The 22,660-nt window shown below is 28.5% G+C and overlaps 1 protein-coding gene across 3 annotated transcripts in view; it reads right to left on the reverse strand.

Annotated features, from left to right (window-relative positions):
• Window positions 1–174: 174 nt before the first annotated feature.
• MIER1 (MIER1 transcriptional regulator) overlaps window positions 175–22,660 on the reverse strand; it is a 52,258-nt gene continuing 29,772 nt past the window's right edge. For all 3 annotated transcript variants that reach the window (XM_088169605.1, XM_088169604.1, XM_088169603.1), the window contains 4 exons: window positions 16,170–16,264; window positions 5,855–5,982; window positions 4,167–4,300; window positions 175–3,328 (listed from right to left, as the gene is read on the reverse strand). In XM_088169605.1, coding sequence (XP_088025731.1) covers window positions 2,994–3,328; window positions 4,167–4,300; window positions 5,855–5,982; window positions 16,170–16,264 — 692 coding nt within the window. In that variant the 3' untranslated portion in view covers window positions 175–2,993. The remainder of the gene's footprint in view (window positions 3,329–4,166; window positions 4,301–5,854; window positions 5,983–16,169; window positions 16,265–22,660) is intronic.

Below are 22,660 nucleotides of genomic sequence, written 5' to 3' on the forward strand. Positions count from 1 at the left end.
ATTCTGAATATTCCTTGAGAAGGGAAAAGGGATGAAGGGAACAGCTGGAAGTCGATGCAATAAAATGAGTTTTGTTTCCATGGCTTTCACTGCAGAGTCACTGAGAAAGAAATCTTCCACCCCTCTGGAGCAAAAAAAAAAAAACCAAAAAATCAGGAATTTTGGATGCAGACAGTAAGTTTAAAAATATTTTAATAAGCTTTTCCAGAATTGCAGACAGGGAAGGGGGGAGTAAGAGGAAGGAATTACTGACAGTGCAAAATACTGTGTGGATTAAAAAAAAAAAAAAAAAAGTATTGAAGTCATCTGTGGGGTTTGTGAGGATTTTATAGCACATGGAAGCCTTTGGGAAGGGCCAGGATTTCCTGTTGGATTGAATTCCCAAGTGCACTGAAAGTTTGGGGAATGAAGGCAAAGTGAGCAGATTTCCAGGATTTTCAGTAGCTTTAGTAGTGCAATGACTTATTGAGTTACAGTGGCTGCAGCCTGAAACACCAACATGAACAAAAGGTAAATTCGAATTAAATATTCTTAAAAGTCTAGCTGAGCATTACATAGTGGATTATGGAATGTCAGGTCTAAGTTTCACCAACAAAAAAAGAAAAAAAAGAAGAAAAAAAAAAAAGGAAAGATAAAAAAAAAACAAACAAAGCAACATTGCTGAAAATACAGAAAATCTACACAGTGCTGGATTTCACACACGAGCCTGAGACAATTCATTTGGAAACTTTCCTATGGATTTTTGGGAAGTATTTGCAACTAGCAAAGAGCATCAAAATAAAACAAAAAAAAAAAAAAAACCAACCCTGAAAATAGGATTCTGCTTGTGTGTAAAGGGAAATTTTGGGGTTCTGCTCAGGCATTAATCACTGCATGCCTTAATTAACACGGGTCTTAATTAAGGAGCCTCACCCCGAGGCTGTGCAGGGTTCTGGGAACATTCCCCCAGCTCTGCTTCATTGCTGATCACAAAAACCCAGCAGAAAAAAAAAAACAAAAAACCAAAGCAGCCCTGGGAATTTGGGAATTCCAAATATCCATTTCAACTGGAAGCACAAAGAGCAAAAAAAAAGCTGGAAAGAAGCAGTGAAAGGTGAGCAGCACACCTGGGAGGAAGAGGAGGAGGAGGAGGAAGGGCAGGGGGTTAATCAATCCTAAAATTCCAGATAATAATTCAATTTTAACAGAGCAGAAGTGGAGCTGGGCTGAAAAAAAAAAAAAAAAAAAAACAACACAAAAAAACCCCAACCAACAGAAAGCAGAATGAATTTGGATTTCCAAAATTTCCTGATTGCTGGATGTAAAATCCTACAGGCACCACTCCCCATTTATTTATGAGGGATTTTGGGGGTTTTTTTTTCCACATTGCAGTGTGAGGTTCCTGCTCTCCCTGTGCAGCACCAAATCCAGAATGCAGCATTTGCTGGGTTGGAAAAGACCTTTGAGATCATCAGCTCCAACCTCTGCCCTCTGCAATTCCAACATTTTCCAACCGGGGGCAAAGACTGCTCGATTTTTTTTTTTTTTTTAATTTTTATTTTTTTTTTTGATGGGGAAAGCTGAGCTTGGCAGAAAGTTCAGGATTATTTGGGCTGCTGTGAAATTGCTCTGAGTTCCAAATAAAGCAAAGCAAGGAGATGTGTGCAGTGCAGAGAAATGGAAATCATCATTATTTGCCATAAAAACAAGGAAAAAAAAAAAAAAACCAAACACATTTTCAAAATCAAATGCTTCCTGACCATTCTTATGTTAATTATTTACCAGCTTCTAGGAAGAAAATTAACACGTTGGTGATTAATTTTTAACTCCATTGGTTTGGTTTGGTTTAGGGTTTGGTTTTTTTCTTTTTTTTTTTTTTTTTTTTTTTTTTTACATTTTTTTTTTTTTTTTTTTAAAAGACTTCAGCAAAATAAAAGGAAGCTGACATTAGACTCAGGGTTATCAACTCTCTTCATAAAAGTTTACCAACTGTACAAGGTAAGAAAATTATACAAGCTTTTCGTTTTTAAGAAAGGACAGTTTCAATCAAGACATAAGTACTGTAAAAATCTTTCAAAGGCTACAAAGAAATCTGGAAAAATACACAATTGTATTTCTTTAGCCCAGATAAAGAATAATGGAAAGACATCATTGATGTCAACAATTTTACATAGACAAACCTGACCTGGTTTATTTATTTACCTTTTTTAAAATTTTCTATAATATATATATAAAAAAATAGTTGTGCTCATAACTTTCAGGATTCATTGAGGGTTCCTTTAATGATGGGATGGAATTTTTTTTCCTCTCTCCAGCAGGAGTGGAAATCTCTGTGCCTGCTCTGTTTTGGATTTTCCTCTTTTATTTTCATTTCCTGCAAAGCCCCAAATGCTTTGTTCACTTTGTACACTGATTAAATGCTGTTTTAGACATTAAATGCTCTAGGAACACATTCTTTAATGTGTTAGGTTGAGAATATTTTTTGCAGCAAATCACTGCTTTGTTCCTTAAATATTTAAGAGCTTTTTTTTAATCCCAGAACTGCAGCTGTCAGCTCTGAGAAATTCAATATTCTGCTGCTTTTCAGCGCTGAAAAAAACAAAAAAACAAAAAAACCAAAAAACAAACAAAAAAAAACCAAAAAAAAAAAACCAAAAAAACCAACCCAAAATCGTTGGATCTTTTCGAGCCGACTTGAAGATCTCAGGAAACAACGACAATGAAAAAATAAAATAAAAAAAAAAATTAAAAAAAAAAAAATTAAAAAAAAAATTAAAAAAAAAATTTAAAAAAATTTAAAAAATAATAAAAAAATTTAAAAAAATAAAAAAAAAAAATTTAAAAAAAATAAAAAAAAAAATAAAAAAAAAAAAATAAAACCACCTCAGATCGTTTATGGATTTTTGGAAGGTAACCCATCAACCCTGAAAATTTTCAACACCCCCCAAAAAAAAAAAAAAAAAACCAAAAAAAAACCCAAAAAAAACCAACCCCTACAGCAAGAAATAAAAATCTCAATCATCCAAAGTCTCCAGCTCCTCCAGCTTCCCATGGGAATGATTCTCCTGGAAGAATTCAGCAGCAGCAGCAGCCGGGCTCTCCTTGCCACTGCTGCTCACTCTTCTTCTTTTCACTCCTCTCTCGTTCTTTTCCTCCACCTCTGGCTCGTTCCTGCCACTCTGCTCAGGGCTTTTGGTTTCGTTGCTCACTTTGGAAGCCTCCAGGCCGTTTGTGTCCAGCTCTGGGTGTGAAGTTTTTTTTCCCCCGCAGGGGCCGTTGTTGATGTGCAGCCCCTCGGTTTTGGGTTCCTCCTTTGCTGGTGTTTCTCCAGGGCCGTTGGAAGAGACACCTGTGGGTGGGAGAGGAATGAATTTTGTGGTCAGCAAAGATCAGAGAAGCAAAATGGTCTGGGATGACTCTCCCAAAAAAAAAAAAAAATTAAAAAAAAATAAAAAAATTAAAAAAAAAATCAGGATTTCTACTCGAATTCATTCAGAATTCAGAGTTTTATTTCCTTTCTCCTTATTGATGGAACAGGGAATTTATGGAAGACCTTAAGAGAATGTTCTGGAATCCAGGAGTTGCAGGTGAGCTCTCCTCACCTGGGCTGGTTCAAGAAATTAGAATTTAAACTGAAATTCATTCAAAACCCAGAGTTTTTTTCCTTCTCCTCGCTGTGTGATTGACATGCATGGAAATGACACAGGAGTTTATGGAAGGCCTTAAGAGAATGTTCTGGAATCCAGGAGATGTAGATGGGGTCTCCTGACCTGGGCTGCCTCAAAAAAATCAGGATTTCAACTCGAATTCATTCAAAATTCAGAGTTTTATTTCATTTCTCCTTATTGATGGAAACAGGGAATTTATGGAAGGCCTTAAGAGGAGCAGATCCTGGATCCAGGAGCTGCAGGTGAGCTCACCTCACCTGGGCTGCCTCAAGGAATCAGAATTTCAACTCAAATTCATTCAAAAAACCCAGAGTTTTTCCTCCATTTTATCACTGTGACATTGCTGTGCTGATAAACGACACGGGAGTTTATATGGACAGGGAATGTTCTGGAATGCAGGAGCTGCAGGTGGGGTCTGCTGTGTGTCCCTCCTGACCCAATGCACGCAGTCCCGGTGTCCCCGGGTGTCCCCGGGTGTCCCCGGGTGTCCCCAGGCTCCGTTCCCAGCTCTCTCCTCACCGTTCTGGGCTCCCCCGGTGCTCTCGGCTCTGTCGCTCGGGCTCCCTGCGCTGCTCGGAGCCGCCGGGGGTGGGGACGGAGCCCGGCTGGAGGCGGCGCTCTCGCTCTCGTCCAGGAGCCGATCCATGTAATCCCTGCGGGAAAATAATGGGAATATTGGTGGGAATATTGATGGGAATCCATGGAATCCCTGCGGGAAATAATGGGAATATTGGTGGGAATATTGATGGGAATATTGGTGGGAATATTGATGGGGATCCATGGAATCCCTGCGGGAAAATAATGGGAATATTGGTGGGAATCCATGGAATCCCTGCGGGAAAAATAATGGGAATATTGGTGGGAATATTGATGGGGATCCATGGAATCCCTGCGGGAAAAATAATGGGAATATTGATGGGAATCCATGTAATCCCTGCGGGAAAATAATGGGAATATTGGTGGGAATATTGATGGGAATATTGATGGGAATATTGATGGGAATATTGGTGGGAATATTGGTGGGAATATTGATAGGAATCCATGTAATCCCTGCGGGAAAATAATGGGAATATTGGTGGGAATATTGATGGGAATCCATGTAATCCCTGGGGGAAAAATAATGGGAATATTGATGGGAATATTGATGGGAATATTGATGGGAATATTGATGGGAATATTGATGGGAATATTGCTGGGAATATTGGTGGGAATCCATGGAATCCCTGGGGGAAAATAATGGGAATATTGCTGGGAATATTGATGGGAATATTGCTGGGAATATTGCTGGGAATATTGATGGGAATCCATGGAATCCCTGGGGAAAATAATGGGAATATTGCTGGGAATATTGCTGGGAATATTGATGGGAATCCATGGAATCCCTGGGGAAAATAATGGGAATATTGGTGGGAATATTGCTGGGAATATTGGTGGGAATCCATGGAATCCCTGCAGGACACAAACAGGGATATGGGAATATCCTGGCAATACTCTGGAAATATTCCTATTGTTTTCCTACAGCAAATGATGATTTTAACCCCCCAATTTTTCCCCCTCACAGTGAGATAAAATCCAAATTTAACCCCAAAATAATGAAATAATTTCACACTCTGAGCTGTTTTCCTGCTACAAATGATGATTTTAAATCTCTGAATTTTCAGCCGAGAGTGAGATAAAATTAAGATTAAATCATTTCACACTCTGAGCTCTTTTCCTACTGCAAATTTGCTTTTAAATCCCCACATTTTCAACTGAGAGTGAGATAAAACCAAAATTTAACCCCAAAATAATGAAATTATTTCACACTCTGAGCTGTTTTCCTGCTACAAATGATGATTTAAATCCCCAGATTTTCCCCTGAGAGTGAGATAAAATCAACATTTAACCCCAAAATTCAATAATTTCACACTCTGGACTCTTTTCCTACAGCAAATGATGATTTTAACCCCCCAAATTTTCCCATGAGAGTGAGATAAAATCCAAATTTAACCCCAAAATAATGAAATAATTTCACACTCTGAGCTGTTTTCCTACAGCAAACGATGATTTTAAATCTCTGAATTTTCAGCCGAGAGCGAGATAAAATTAAGATTAAATCATTTCACACTCTGAGCTCTTTTCCTACAGCAAATTCACTTTGAACCCCCCCAAATTTTCCACATCGAACCCCCCCAAAATAATGAATTTATTTTTTTTCCCCCCCTTACGTGACTCCGGGGTGCAGGTTGTATTTTTTCTTGCCGAAGCGCGTTTGCTGAGCGAAGAAATCGTAACGCTCCGACTTCTTCCACATGTAATAGAAAGCCACACACTCGCCCACGGAGCGCGTGCGCACCTGGGGGGGAGAAAAAAAGGGATTTATGGGGGGGGAAAGGGGGGTTGGGGATTTTTTTTTTTTTTTTTGCAAATTTTTGGGCTTTTTTTGGCGATTTTTTGGCGATTTTTTGGCGCTTTTTTGGGTTTTTTGGCAATTTTTTGCAATTCTCTTGCATTTTTTTGCGATTTTTTTGCGATTTTTCGGCACTTTTTTTGGTTTTTGGGCAATTTTTTGCAATTTTTTTGCGATTTTTTTGCAATTTTTTTGCACTTTTTTCTGTTTTTTGGCAATTTTTTGCAATTTTCTTGCATTTTTTTGCGATTTATTTTGCGATTTTTTTTGCGATTTTTTTGCGATTTTTTGGCGCTTTTTTTTGGTTTTTTGGCAAATTTTTGCCATTTTTTTGCATTTGTTTGCGATTTTTTTGCAATTTTTCGGTGCTTTTTTTGGGGTTTTTGGCAATTTTTTGGCATTTTTTTGCCTTTTTTTTGCTTTTTTTTTGCGATTTTTTTGCGATTTTTCGGCACTTTTTTTGGTTTTTGGGCAATTTTTTGCAATTTTTTTGCAATTTTTTGCAATTTTTTTGCACTTTTTTTGGGTTTTTTGGCAATTTTCTGCAATTTTCTTGCATTTTTTTGCGATTTTTTTGCAATTTTTGGGCGATTTTTCGGCGCTTTTTTTGGGTTTTTTGGCAATTTTTTGCAATTTTCTTGCATTTTTTTGCGATTTTTTTGCGATTTTTTTTGCGATTTTTTGGCGCTTTTTGGGGGGTTTTGGCAATTTTTTGGCTTTTTTGCATTTTTTTGGCGATTTTTGGCGATTTTTCGTCGCTTTTTTTGCTTTTCTTTTGGCATTTTTTGTGCTTTTTTAGGACATTTTTGTTTGTTTTTTGCACATTTTTTTGCCATTTTTTTGCATTTTTTTGCAAATTTCTTTGAGATTTTTGGGCGCTTTTTTTGCACTTTTTGGGCCTTTTTTTGCCGATTTTTTTGCGATTTTTCGGCACTTTTTTTGTTTTTTGGCAATTTTTTGCAATTTTCTTGCTTTTTTTGCGATGTTTTTGCAAATTTTTTGCGCTTTTTTGGGGTTTTTTGGCAATTTTTTGCAATTTTCTTGCTTTTTTTTTGCGATTTTTTTGCGATTTTTCGGCGCTTTTTTGGGGTTTTTTTGCAATTTTTTTGCAATTTTCTTGCATTTTTTTGCCATTTTTTTGCCATTTTTTTTCTCTTTTTTTGCAATTTTTTTGCGCTTTTTTTGGGTTTTTTGGCAATTTTCTGCAATTTTCTTGCATTTTTTTGCGATTTTTTTGGCGCTTTTTGGGGGTTTTTTTGGCAATTTTTTTCAATTTTCTTGCATTTTTTGCCATTTTTTTTCTTTTTTTTGCAATTTTTTGGTGCTTTTTTTGGGTTTTTTGGCAATTTTCTGCAATTTTCTGCAATTTTCTTGCATTTTTTGGCGATTTTTTTGCTTTTTTTTTGCAATTTTTTGGCGCTTTTTTGGGTTTTTTAAGCAATTTTTTGCAATTTTCTTGCATTTTTTTGCGATTTTTTTGCATTTTTTTGCCATTTTTTGGCGCTTTTTTGCCATTTTCTTGCATTTTTTTGCAAATTTCTTTGCGATTTTTCGGCGCTTTTTTTGCTTTTCTTTTGGCTTTTTTTTGGCGCTTTTTTAGGCCTTTTTTGTTTGTTTTTTGCACATTTTTTTGCGATTTTTTTGCGATTTTTTTTCGATTTTCTTGCATTTTTTTGCAATTTTTTGGCGCTCTTTTGCCATTTTTTTGCGCTTTTTTTCAAATTTCTTTGAGATTTTTGGGCGTTTTTTTGCACTTTTTGGGCCTTTTTTTGCGTTTTTTTTTCATCTTTTGCAAATTTTTTTGCTTTTTTTGCGTTCTAAATTTTTTTCCTTTTTTGCATTTTTTTGCAATTTTTTTTTTTATTTTTCGGCTCTTTTTTTGCTTTTCTTTTGGCTTTTTTTTGCGCTTTTTTAGGCCTTTTTTCTTTGGGTTTTTTTACTTTTTTTTGCACCTTTTTTGCTATTTTTTTTGCATTTTTTTGCATTTTTTGCGATTTTTTGGCACTTTTTTTTGCACTTTTTGGGCCTTTTTTTGCGGGTTTTTTTTTTGCAACTTTTGCAAATTTTTTTTTGCTTTTTTTGCGTTTTTTGGCAAATTTTTTGAGCTTCTCTTGGAATTTTTTTGCCTTTTTTTCCATTTCTTTGCGGTTTTTTTTCAATTTTTTTTGCCCCTTTATTGCATTTTTTTGGCATTTTTGCCCTTTTTTGCAATTATTTTGCAATGTTTTTGCAAGTATTTTTTGGCGATTTTTTGGCGATTTTGGGGGGTTTTTTTGGGCAAATTTTTGCGCTTTTTTTTGGGCCTCATCTTTTTGTTTCTTTTTTTTGCATTTTTTTGCAACTTTTTTGCAGTTTTTTTTGCAAATTTTTTGCCTTTTTGCGGTTTTTTTCAAATTTTTTTGCACTTTTTGCAAATTTTTTTGCATTTTTTGCGTTTTTAAAATTTTTTTGCATTTTTGCAAATTTTTTTCCCATTTTTTGCATTTTTGCAAATTTTTTTGCATTTTTTGCACTTTTAATTTTTTTTCTTTTTTCCAGTTTTTTTACTATTTCTTTTTTTTTGCATTCTTTTGAAATTTTTTTGCTCTCTTTTTGCAAATTTTTTCGTTCCTTTTTTGCCATTTTTTTGCAATTTTTTGGCGCTTTTTTTGCTCTTTTTTTGGCAATTTTTGCACATTTTTTTGCATTTTTTTGCAAATTTCTTTGCGATTTTTGGGCACTTTTTTTGCAATTTTTGGGCCTTTTTTGTTTTTTTTCCTGCATTTTTTGCAAATTTTTTTGCTTTTTTTGCGTTCTAATTTTTTTTTTCTTTTTTGCATTTTTTGCAAATTTTTTTACGATTTTTCGGCTCTTTTTTTGCTTTTCTTTTGGCTTTTTTTGCGCTTTTTTAGGCCTTTTTTCTTTGGGTTTTTTGCTTTTTTTTGCAACTTTTTTGCTATTTTTTTGCAAGTTTTGCGATTTTTTGGCGCTTTTTTTGCAATTTTTGGGCCTTTTTTTGCGGGTTTTTTTTTGCATCTTTTGCAAATTTTTTTTGCTTTTTTTGCGTTCTAAATTTTTTTCTTTTTTGCATTTTTTTGGCAAATTTTTTGCGCTTCTCTTGGAATTTTTTTGCGGTTTTTTTCCATTTTTGACGGGGTTTTTTTGCATTTTTTGCGTTTTTAAAATTCTTTTGCATTTTTTCAGATTTTTTTGCGCGTTTTTGCAATTTTTTTCCACATTTTTTGCATTTTTACAAATTTTTTTGCATTTTTTTGCATTTTTAATTTTTTTTCTTTTTTCCAGGTTTTTTACTTTTTCTTTTTTTTTTGCATTCTTTAGAAATTTTTTTTGCTCTCTTTTTGCAAATTTTTCCGTTCCTTTTTTGCCATTTTTTGCAAAATTTATTGCAATTTTTTGGGCCTTTTTTTCTTTTTTTTTCAATTTTTTTTTCGATTTTTTGGGCGCTTTTTTTGCATTTTGTTGCTTTCTTTTTGCAATTTTTTGGAAATTTTTTGCAATTTGTTCGCTTTTTTTTGCAATTTTTGGGGTTTTTTTTTGGACTTTTTTTGGCTTTCTTTCTGCAATTTTTTTGCCATTTTTTGCAATTGTTTTGCGCTTTTTTGAGGTTTTTTTTGAGCTTTTTTTGCTTTTTTTTCGCCTTTTTTTGCAATTTTTTTGCAATTTTTTTGAAATTTTTTTCTGATTTTTTTGGCGCTTCTTTTGCATTTTTTTGGCATTTTTTGGAATTTTTTTGAAATCTTTGGCATTTTTTTTGCTTTCTTTTTGCAAATTTTTTGCTTTTTTTTTGCATATTTTTTTGGATTTTTTTTGGCGATTTTTTGGGTGCTTTTTTGGCATTTTTTAATTTTTTTTTTTTTAATTTTGGTAATTTTTTTGCATTTCCTTGCAAATTTTTTGCTTTTCTTTTGCAATTTTTTTGCAATTTTTTATTGCAAATTTTTTACCTTTTTTTTTTCTTTCTTTCTGCAAACTTTTTTGCCCTTATTTGAAATTTTTTTTGGCAATTTTTTGAAAATTTTTATCAATTTTTTTTGCGTTTTTTGCAATTTTTTTGGCCTTTTTTGCGTTTTCAATTTTTTCTTTTTTTGCCATTTTTTTGCAATTTTTTTGCTTTTTTGTTCCCTTTTTGTTGCTTCCTTTTTGTAAATTTTTTTGCCATTTTTGCCATTTTTTTGCATCTGTTTTGGGAAAATTTTTGCGATTTTTTGCGCTTTTTTTCATTTTTTTCAAATTTTTTTTGCTTTTTTTGGCTTTTTGTTTTGCCTTTTTTTGCATTTTTTTTGCGTTTTTAGATTTTTTCTTTTCTGCAAATTTTTTGCATTTTTTGCATTTTTTTTGCATTTTTTTCCTTTTTTTTTGCTTTCTTTTTGCAATTTTTTTTGCTTTTTTGCCATTTTTTTGCGATTTTTTTGCGATTTTTTTTTTGCTTTTTCTGGCCTTTTTTTGCATTTTTTTTGCGTTTTTAATTTTTTTAATCTTTGCAAATATTTTACAATTTTTTACAATTTTTTGCGTTTTTTCATTTTTGCCACTTTTTTTTTTTGCATTTTTTTGCATAACTACTTTGTTATTTTTCTCCGGGTTTTTCTTCTTTTTCTTTCTTTATTTTTGCAAATTTTTTGCCTTTTTTGCAATTTTTTTGCGATTTTTTTTTTTGCATTTTTTTCAAATTTTTTTTTGCTTTTTTCCCGTTTTTAATTTTTTTTCTTTTTGGCATCTTTTTTGCAATTTTTTGCATTTTTTTCCTTTTTTTTTTTTGCATTTTTTTCCTTTTTTTTGCAATTTTTTTTTGCCTTTGTTGAAATTTTTTAGCGCTTTTTTGTGATTTTTTTTGCAATTTTTTTGCAATTTTTTCCATTTTTTCCCCCTTATTTTTGCAATTTTTTTGCAATTTTTTGAATTTTTTTTGCTTTCTTTTTGCCATTTTTTGGCATTATTTTGCCAATTTTTTTGCTTTGTTTTTTCGTTTTTAATTTTTTTCTTTCTTGCTTTTTCATTGCAAATTTTTTGCTTTTTTTTGCACTTTTTGGGCCTTTTTTTGCGGTTTTTTTTTGGAACTTTTGCAAATTTTTTTTGCTTTTTTTGCGTTCTAAATTTTTTTCTTTTTTGCATTTTTTTGGCAAATTTTTTGCGCTTCTCTTAGAATTTTTTTGCGGTTTTTTTCCTTTTTTTGGCGGTTTTTTTGCATTTTTTGCGTTTTTAAATTTTTTTTTGCATTTTTTCAAATTTTTTTGCGCGTTTTTGCAAATTTTTTCCCCATTTTTTGCATTTTTGCAAATTTTTTTGCATTTTTTTCATTTTTAATTTTTTTTCTTTTTTCCAGTTTTTTTTACTTTTTCTTTTTTTTTTTTTTGCATTCTTTTGAAATTTTTTTTGCTCTCTTTTTGCAAATTTTTCCGTTCCTTTTTTGCCATTTTTTGCAAAATTTTTTGCAATTTTTTGGGCCTTTTTTTCTTTTTTTTTCATTTTTTTTTTTCGATTTTTTGGGCTCTTCTTTTGCATTTTGTTGCTTTCTTTTTGCAATTTTTTGGAAATTTTTTGCAATTTGTTCGCTTTTTTTTGCAATTTTTGGGGGTTTTTTTTGGACTTTTTTTGGCTTTCTTTCTGCAATTTTTTTGCCATTTTTTGCAATTGTTTTGCGCTTTTTTGAGCTTTTTTTGAGCTTTTTTTGCTTTTTTTTTTTGGCCTTTTTTAGCAAATTTTTTTTGCTCTTTTTTTGAAATTTTTTTCCGATTTTTTTGTCGCTTCTTTTGCAATTTTTTGGCATTTTTTTGGAATTTTTCTGAAATCTTTGGCAATTTTTTTGCTTTCTTTTTGCAAATTTTTTGCTTTTTTTTGCAACTTTTTCCATATTTTTTTAGAATTTTTTTTGCGATTTTTTGGGTGCTTTTTTGGCATTTTTTTATCTTTTTCTTTTTTTAATTTTGGTAATTTTTTTGCATTTCCTTGCAAATTTTTTGCTTTTCTTTTGCAATTTTTTTGCAATTTTTTTTTGCAAATTTTTTACCTTTTTTTTTCTTTCTTTCTGCAAACTTTTTTGCCCTTATTTGAAATTTTTTTTTTACAATTTTTTGAAAATTTTTATCCATTTTTTTTGCTTTTTTTCCTCCGTTTTTGCAATTTTTTTGGCCTTTCTTTGCGTTTTCAATTTTTTCTTTTTTTGCCATTTTTTTGCAATTTTTTTGCATTTTTTTTCCTTTTTTTGATTTCTTTTTGCAAATTTTTTTTTCTTTTTTGCCTTTTTTTTGCGATTTTTTTGCTTTTTTTTGGCCTTTTTTGCAAATTTTTTTTGCGTTTTTAATTTTTTTTAATCTTTGCAAATATTTTACAATTTTTTGCAATTTTTTTGCGTTTTTTCATTTTTCCCCCTTTTTTTTTGCATTTTTTTTGCATAACTACTTTGCTATTTTTCTCCGGGTTTTTTTCTTTTTTTCTTTATTTTTTCAAAATTTTTGCCTTTTTTGCAAATTTTTTTGCGATTTTTTTTGCATTTTTTTCAATTTTTTTTTCTTTTTCCCCGTTTTTAAATTTTTTTCTTTTTGGCATCTTTGTTGCAAATTTTTTGCATTTTTTTGAAATTTTTTTTGCAATTTTTTCCCTTTTTTTTGCTTTCTTTTTGCAATTTTTTTTTGCCTTTGTTGAAATTTTTTTGCGCTTTTTTGGCATTTTTTTGCAAATTTTTTTGCAATTTTTTGCAATTTTTTTCCCCTTATTTTTGCAATTTTTTTGCAATTTTTTGAATTTTTTTTTGCTTTCTTTTTGCCATTTTTTGCAAATTTTTTTGCTTTGTTTTTTCGTTTTTAATTTTTTTCTTTCTTGCTTTCTCTTTGCAAATTTTTTGGGGTTTTTTGCATTTTTTTGCAATTTTTTTGCGCTTTATTTTTGTTTTTGCGTTTTTAATTTTTTTTCTTTTTGGCATTTTTTTGCATTTTTTGCAAATTTTTTTGCGCTTTTTTTGCAATTTTTTTGGGGTTTTTTGCGTTTTTAAAATTTTAATCTTTGCAAATTTTTTTGCAATTTTTTTGCAAATTTTTGCTCTTTTTTTGCGTTTTTCATTTTTTTCCCCTTTTTTCCTCATTTTTTTGGCATAACTGTTTTGTAAATTTTTTCCGGTTTTTTTTCTTTTTTTTTTGCTTTATTTTTGAAAAATTATTTGCCTTTTTTGCCATTTTTTGCTATTTTTTGGCCCTTTTTTTGCATCTTTTTTTAAATTTTTTTGCAATTTTTTCGCTTTTAAATTTTTTCTTTTTTTGCTTTTTTTTCAAATTTTTTCAAATTTTTTTTCAATTTTTTTTCAATTTTTTTCAATTTTTTAAATTATTTTGCATCGTTTTGGGTTTTGCAATTTTTTTTGCTTTTTTTTTGCATTTTTTGCATATTTTTTGGAATTCTTTTGCGATTTTTTGGGCGCTTTTTTTGCATCTTTTTGCAAATAATTTTTCATTTTTTTGCGTTTTTAATTTTTTTCTTCTTTGCAATTTTTTGCCATTTTTTTCTTGTTTTTTCCACATTTTTTTGCGCTTTTCGTGGAATTTTTTGGCGCTTTTTTCCTCTTTTTTTTTCTTTCTTTTTCCAAATTTTTTTGCTTTTTTTGCGTTTTAAATTTTTTTTCTTTTTTGCATTTTTTTGCAAATTTTTTTGCGGTTTTAATTTTTTTCTTTGCTTTTTTTGTAACTTTTTTTGCTTTTTATTGTTTTTAATTTTTTTCCTTTTTGCTTTTGTTTTGCAAATTTTTTGCTTTTTGTAATTTTTTGCGTTTTTTCATTTTTTCCCCTTTTTTCCTTTTTTTGCATTTTTTTTACATAACTTTTTTGCTTTTTTTCCTTTTTAAAATTTATTTTTGCCCATTTTTGCCCTTTTTTGCAATTTTTTTGCAATTTTTTTGCAATTTTTGCGATTTTTTAATTTTAAATTTTTGCTTTTTCTCATTGTTGCAAATTTTGTTGCCTTTTTTTGCTTTCTTGGTTTTTGCAATTTTTTTTCGCTTTTTTAAAAATTTTTTTTTGCATTTTTAAAAAGTTTTTTCAAATTTTTTACCTTTTTTTTAAAAAAATTGTCCTTTTTTGCAAATTTTTTTTGCTTTTTAAAAACTTTTTTCCTTTCAGCATTTTTTTAAATTAGCTGCAAATTTTTTTGCTTTTTTTTTGCATTATTTTTTACATTTTTTTGGCTTTTTTCTTGTTATTTTTGCAAACTTTTTTGCTTTTTTTTTACATTTTTTGACTTTTTCTTGCAATTTTTTTGCCCTTTTTTTGCAAATTTTTTTGGCTTTTTTTCCCAATTTTTTTCAACCTCTTAACGTTTTTTCCAAATTTTTGACTTTTTTTTACTTTTTTTGGTGGTTTTTTGCTTTTTTTCTCTTTTTTTCTCTTTTTTCCTTTTTTTACGTTTTTCATTTTTTTGCTTTTATCATTTTTTGCAATTTTTTTCAATTATTTTGCACTTTTTTTGCTTTTTTTTTGCAATTTTTGATTTTTTCCGCTTTTTTTTTTGCATTTCTTTGCTTTTTTTCCACAATTTTTTTCCACCTTTTTACGTTTTTCCAAATTTTTTTTCAATTTTTTTTTTTTTTTGCTTTGTTTGCAAATTTTGGGGGGGTTTTTTAGGAAAAAAAGGAGAATTAATTGGAATTTCACCTTAAATTATCTATAAATTATCTATAAATTATCTATAAATTATATGTAAATTATATGTAAATTATATAAAAATGATACATAAATTACATAAAAATTATACATGAATTATATGTAAAATATTTTAAAATTATATAAAATTATGTATAAGTCATATTTACATTATCTATAAATGATATATAAATAATACATGTTAATTATATGCTAATTATATACAAAACATATGCAAATTACCCCTCTCATTTATCCCATCTACCCAAACATTCCATTCCATTTCTGGAGCCAGAAATTCAATTTTTTTTCAATATCAAAAACCAGAATTAATTGGAATTTTCACCTTCAATTATCTATAAATGAGCTATAAATGATATAAAAATTATACAGAAATGAAATCTAAATTATATCTAAATTATTTATAAATGATATCTAAATTAGATGTAAATTACACATAAATTATATAAAAATTATATTAAAAGGATATAGAAATTATATATAAAATATTTATAAATTATGTATCAATTGTATTTAAATTAACTATAAATTAAATATAAATAATACATGCTAATTATATGCAAATTATATACAAAAAGATATCTAAATTATATGTAAATTATATAAAAATGATAGATAAATTATATATAAAACATTTAAAAATTATATATAAATTACATTATCTATAAATGATCTATAAACAATATGTGTTAATTATATGCTAATTATATGCAAATTACCCCTCTCACTTATCCCATCTACCCAAACATTCCATTTTATTCCTGGAGCCAGAAATTAATTTTTTTTTTCAATATCAAAACCCAGAATTAATTGGAATTTCACCTTCAATTATCTATAAATGAGCTATAAATAATACATGTCAATTATATGTTAATTATATGCAAATCAGATGCAAATCATTCATCTCACTTATCACATCTAACCATTCCATTTTATTTCTGGAGCCAGATTTTTTTGTCAATATCAAAAAAGGAAAATTAATTGGAATATCACCTTAAATTTTCTAGAAATTATATATAAATGATATTAAAATTAAACATAAATGAGATATAAATTCTATGTAAATTATATCTAAATTATACGTAAATTAGATAAAAAGATAAATAAATTATATATAAAATATTTATAAATTATAGAAAAATTATATATAAGTTATATTTACATTATCTATAAACAATACATATTAATTATATGCTAATCATATGCAAATCATATGCAAATCATCCCTCTCTGTTATCCCATCTACCCAAACATTCCATTCCATTCCTGGAGACACAAATTCCATTTTTTTTTCAATATGAAAAAACTGAGAATTAATTGGAATTTCACCTTTAATTATCTATCGATTATATGCAAATTACATGCTAATTATATGCAAATCACTCCTCTCACTTATTCCGTCTACCCAAAACATTCCATTTTATTTCTGGAGGCAGAAATTGGATTTTTTTTCAATATATAAAAAAGGAGAATGAATTAAAATTTCACCTTATTTGCCTGGATCACGTGGAAATCTTTGCCATAAACTTTGAGGCCCTGCTCGAAATTCCTGCATTCCTCCTCTGTCCACACTGATAATTCCTCTGCACGGAAACACGGGAAAAAAAATTGAATAAAAATTAAAAATAAAATTAAAAATTAAAAAAAAAAAAATTAAAAAAAAAATTAAAAAAAAATTAAAAAAAAATTTAAAAAAATTAAAAAAAAAAAAAAAAAAAGTCATTAAATGGTGGCAAAAGGGACAGGAAAAGCGCCAGGAAATTCTGATTTTTTTATGGTTTATTTTATCAAATTCAATTTGTTGCTTCATTTAGAATTATTGCATATTTTTGTAAAATCAAAATTTAATTTATTCCTGTATTTAGGATTAATTAATTTTAGATTAGCAGGGGTTTTTAAATGTCATTTTTGTAAAATCAAAGGTTCATTTATTCCTTTATTTTGATTTATTGCATTTTATGTGTCACAGGATTTAATGTCATATTTTATAAAATTTATTTCTTTTAAATGTATTTCTTTTAAATGTATTTATTTTAAATTTATTTCTTTTAAATTTATTTCTTTTAAATTTATTTAATTTAAATTTCTTTAATTTATATTTATTTAATTTAAATTTATTTAAGTTTCTTTCTTTTAAATGTGTTTTTTTAATTTTAATGTATTTACTTTAAGTTTCTTTACTTTAAGGTTATTTAATTTATATTTATTTAATTGAAATGTATTTAATTTATATTTATTCAATTTAAATCTGTTTAAATTTTTCAGTTTAAATGTATTTAATTGAAATGCATTTAATTTATATTTATTCAATTTAAATTTATTTATCTAAATGTATTTAATTTCCATTTATTTAACTTAAATGTATTTAATTTAAATGTACTGAATTTAAATGTATTGAATTTAAATATATTGAATTTCAATTTATTTCTTTTAAATGGATTTATTTGAAATGGATTTAATCTAAATGTATTGAATTTCAATTTATTTATTTCATTTATTATGAATGTATTGCATTTCAATGGATTGATTTCATTGAATTTCAATGTGTTTAATTTCAATGAATAGAATTTAAATTTATTTCAATAATTAAATTCAGAGTATCTGTGTGTAATAATTTAATTAAATTCAGGGTATCTGTGTGTAATAATTTAATTAAATTCAAAGTATTTGTGGGTAATAATTTAATTAAATTCAGAGTATCTGTGTGTAATAATTTAATTAAATTCAGGGTATTTGTGTGTAATAATTTAATTAAATTCAGGGTATTATCTGTGAGTAATAATTTAATTAAATTCAGGGTATTATTTGTGAGTAATAATTTAATTAAATTCAGGGTATCTGTGTAATAATTTAATTAAATTCGGAGTATCTGTGAGTAATAATTTAATTACATTCAGAGTATTTGTGAGTAATAATTTAATTAAATTCACAGTATTATCTGTGAGTAATAATTTAATTAAATTCAGGGCATTATCTGTGTGTAATAATTTAATTAAATTCAGGGCATTATCTGTGAGTAATAATTTCATTAAATTCAGGGTATTATTTGTGTGTAATAATTTAATTAAATTCACAGTATTATCTGTGAGTAATAATTTAATGAAGTTCAGGTCATTAGTGGGTAATAATTTAATGAAGTTCAGGTCATTATCTGTGGGTAATAATTTAATGAAGTTCAGGTCATTAGTGGGTAATAATTTAATGAAGTTCAGGTCATTATCTGTGAGTAATAATTTAATGAAGTTCAGGTCATTAGTGGGTAATAATTTAATGAAGTTCAGGTCATTATCTGTGGGTAATAATTTAATGAAGTTCAGGTCATTAGTGGGTAATAATTTAATGAAGTTCAGGTCATTAGTGAGTAATAATTTAATGAAGTTCAGGTCATTATCTGTGAGTAATAATTTAATGAAGTTCAGGTCATTATCTGTGAGTAATAATTTAATGAAGTTCAGGTCATTAGTGAGTAATAATTTAATGAAGTTCAGGTCATTAATGAGTAATAATTTAATGAAGTTCAGGTCATTAGTGAGTAATAATTTAATGAAGTTCAGGTCATTAGTGGGTAACAATTTAATGAAGTTCAGGTCATTAGTGGGTAATAATTTAATGAAGTTCAGGTCATTAGTGAGTAATAATTTAATGAAGTTCAGGTCATTAGTGAGTAACAATTTAATGAAGTTCAGGTCATTAGTGGGTAATAATTTAATGAAGTTCAGGTCATTAGTGAGTAATAATTTAATGAAGTTCAGGTCATTAGTGAGTAATAATTTAATGAAGTTCAGGTCATTAGTGAGTAATAATTTAATGAAGTTCAGGTCATTAGTGAGTAATAATTTAATGAAGTTCAGGTCATTAATGGGTAATAATTTAATGAAGTTCAGGTCATTAGTGAGTAATAATTTAATGAAGTTCAGGTCATTAATGGGTAGTAATTTAATGAAGTTCAGGTCATTAGTGAGTAATAATTTAATGAAGTTCAGGTCATTAGTGAGTAATAATTTAATGAAGTTCAGGTCATTAGTGAGTAATAATTTAATGAAGTTCAGGTCATTAGTGAGTAATAATTTAATGAAGTTCAGGTCATTAGTGAGTAATAATTTAATGAAGTTCAGGTCATTAGTGAGTAATAATTTAATGAAGTTCAGGTCATTATCTGTGAGTAATAATTTAATGAAGTTCAGGGCATTAGTGAGTAATAATTTAATGAAGTTCAGGTCATTAGTGAGTAATAATTTAATGAAGTTCAGGTCATTATCTGTGAGTAATAATTTAATGAAGTTCAGGTCATTAGTGAGTAATAATTTAATGAAGTTCAGGTCATTATCTGTGAGTAATAATTTAATGAAGTTCAGGTCATTAGTGAGTAATAATTTAATGAAGTTCAGGTCATTAGTGAGTAATAATTTAATGAAGTTCAGGTCATTAGTGAGTAATAATTTAATGAAGTTCAGGTCATTAGTGAGTAATAATTTAATGAAGTTCAGGTCATTATCTGTGAGTAATAATTTAATGAAGTTCAGGTCATTAGTGGATAATAATTTAATGAAGTTCAGGTCATTAGTGAGTAATAATTTAATGAAGTTCAGGTCATTAGTGGGTAATAATTTAATGAAGTTCAGGTCATTAGTGGGTAATAATTTAATGAAGTTCAGGTCATTATCTGTGAGTAATAATTTAATGAAGTTCAGGTCATTAGTGAGTAATAATTTAATGAAGTTCAGGTCATTATCTGTGAGTAATAATTTAATGAAGTTCAGGTCATTAGTGGGTAATAATTTAATGAAGTTCAGGTCATTAGTGGGTAATAATTTAATGAAGTTCAGGTCATTAGTGAGTAATAATTTAATGAAGTTCAGGTCATTAGTGTGTAATAATTTAATGAAGTTCAGGTCATTAGTGGGTAATAATTTAATGAAGTTCAGGTCATTAGTGAGTAATAATTTAATGAAGTTCAGGTCATTAGTGAGTAATAATTTAATGAAGTTCAGGTCATTAGTGAGTAATAATTTAATGAAGTTCAGGTCATTATCTGTGAGTAATAATTTAATGAAGTTCAGGTCATTAGTGAGTAATAATTTAATGAAGTTCAGGTCATTATCTGTGAGTAATAATTTAATGAAGTTCAGGTCATTAGTGAGTAATAATTTAATGAAGTTCAGGTCATTAGTGAGTAATAATTTAATGAAGTTCAGGTCATTAGTGAGTAATAATTTAATGAAGTTCAGGTCATTAGTGAGTAATAATTTAATGAAGTTCAGGTCATTAGTGAGTAATAATTTAATGAAGTTCAGGTCATTAGTGAGTAATAATTTAATGAAGTTCAGGTCATTATCTGTGAGTAATAATTTAATGAAGTTCAGGTCATTAGTGAGTAATAATTTAATGAAGTTCAGGTCATTAGTGGGTAATAATTTAATGAAGTTCAGGTCATTAGTGAGTAATAATTTAATGAAGTTCAGGTCATTAGTGAGTAATAATTTAATGAAGTTCAGGGCATTCTCTGTGAGTAATAATTTAATGAAGTTCAGGTCATTAGTGAGTAATAATTTAATGAAGTTCAGGTCATTAGTGAGTAATAATTTAATGAAGTTCAGGTCATTAGTGAGTAATAATTTAATGAAGTTCAGGTCATTAGTGGGTAATAATTTAATGAAGTTCAGGTCATTATCTGTGAGTAATAATTTAATGAAGTTCAGGTCATTCTCTGTGGGTAATAATTTAATGAAGTTCAGGTCATTAGTGAGTAATAATTTAATGAAGTTCAGGTCATTATCTGTGAGTAATAATTTAATGAAGTTCAGGTCATTAGTGAGTAATAATTTAATGAAGTTCAGGTCATTATCTGTGGGTAATAATTTAATGAAGTTCAGGTCATTAGTGAGTAATAATTTAATGAAGTTCAGGTCATTAGTGAGTAATAATTTAATGAAGTTCAGGTCATTAGTGGGTAATAATTTAATGAAGTTCAGGTCATTAGTGGGTAATAATTTAATGAAGTTCAGGTCATTAGTGAGTAATAATTTAATGAAGTTCAGGTCATTAGTGAGTAATAATTTAATGAAGTTCAGGTCATTATCTGTGAGTAATAATTTAATGAAGTTCAGGTCATTAGTGAGTAATAATTTAATGAAGTTCAGGTCATTATCTGTGAGTAATAATTTAATGAAGTTCAGGTCATTAGTGAGTAATAATTTAATGAAGTTCAGGTCATTAGTGAGTAATAATTTAATGAAGTTCAGGTCATTATCTGTGAGTAATAATTTAATGAAGTTCAGGTCATTAGTGAGTAATAATTTAATGAAGTTCAGGTCATTATCTGTGAGTAATAATTTAATGAAGTTCAGGTCATTAGTGAGTAATAATTTAATGAAGTTCAGGTCATTATCTGTGAGTAATAATTTAATGAAGTTCAGGTCATTATCTGTGAGTAATAATTTAATGAAGTTCAGGTCATTAGTGAGTAATAATTTAATGAAGTTCAGGTCATTAGTGAGTAATAATTTAATGAAGTTCAGGTCATTAGTGAGTAATAATTTAATGAAGTTCAGGTCATTATCTGTGAGTAATAATTTAATGAAGTTCAGGTCATTAGTGAGTAATAATTTAATGAAGTTCAGGTCATTAGTGAGTAATAATTTAATGAAGTTCAGGTCATTAGTGGGTAATAATTTAATGAAGTTCAGGTCATTAGTGAGTAATAATTTAATGAAGTTCAGGTCATTATCTGTGAGTAATAATTTAATGAAGTTCAGGTCATTAGTGAATAATAATTTAATGAAGTTCAGGTCATTAGTGAGTAATAATTTAATGAAGTTCAGGTCATTAGTGAGTAATAATTTAATGAAGTTCAGGTCATTAGTGGGTAATAATTTAATGAAGTTCAGGTCATTAGTGAGTAATAATTTAATGAAGTTCAGGTCATTAGTGGGTAATAATTTAATGAAGTTCAGGTCATTATCTGTGGGTAATAATTTAATGAAGTTCAGGTCATTAGTGAGTAATAATTTAATGAAGTTCAGGTCATTATCTGTGGGTAATAATTTAATGAAGTTCAGGTCATTAGTGAGTAATAATTTAATGAAGTTCAGGTCATTAGTGAGTAATAATTTAATGAAGTTCAGGTCATTATCTGTGAGTAATAATTTAATGAAGTTCAGGTCATTAGTGAGTAATAATTTAATGAAGTTCAGGTCATTAGTGAGTAATAATTTAATGAAGTTCAGGTCATTAGTGAGTAATAATTTAATGAAGTTCAGGTCATTAGTGAGTAATAATTTAATGAAGTTCAGGTCATTAGTGGGTAATAATTTAATGAAGTTCAGGTCATTAGTGAGTAATAATTTAATGAAGTTCAGGTCATTAGTGAGTAATAATTTAATGAAGTTCAGGTCATTATCTGTGAGTAATAATTTAATGAAGTTCAGGTCATTAGTGAGTAATAATTTAATGAAGTTCAGGTCATTATCTGTGAGTAATAATTTAATGAAGTTCAGGTCATTAGTGAGTAATAATTTAATGAAGTTCAGGTCATTATCTGTGAGTAATAATTTAATGAAGTTCAGGTCATTAGTGAGTAATAATTTAATGAAGTTCAGGTCATTAGTGGGTAATAATTTAATGAAGTTCAGGTCATTATCTGTGAGTAATAATTTAATGAAGTTCAGGTCATTAGTGAGTAATAATTTAATGAAGTTCAGGTCATTAGTGAGTAATAATTTAATGAAGTTCAGGTCATTAGTGGGTAATAATTTAATGAAGTTCAGGTCATTAGTGAGTAATAATTTAATGAAGTTCAGGTCATTAGTGAGTAATAATTTAATGAAGTTCAGGTCATTAGTGAGTAATAATTTAATGAAGTTCAGGTCATTAGTGGGTAATAATTTAATGAAGTTCAGGTCATTAGTGAGTAATAATTTAATGAAGTTCAGGTCATTATCTGTGAGTAATAATTTAATGAAGTTCAGGTCATTAGTGAG

Source organism: Sturnus vulgaris, chromosome 9, assembly GCF_052056855.1.
Source record: "Sturnus vulgaris isolate bStuVul1 chromosome 9, bStuVul1.hap1, whole genome shotgun sequence".
NCBI classification, from domain to species: domain Eukaryota; kingdom Metazoa; phylum Chordata; class Aves; order Passeriformes; family Sturnidae; genus Sturnus; species Sturnus vulgaris.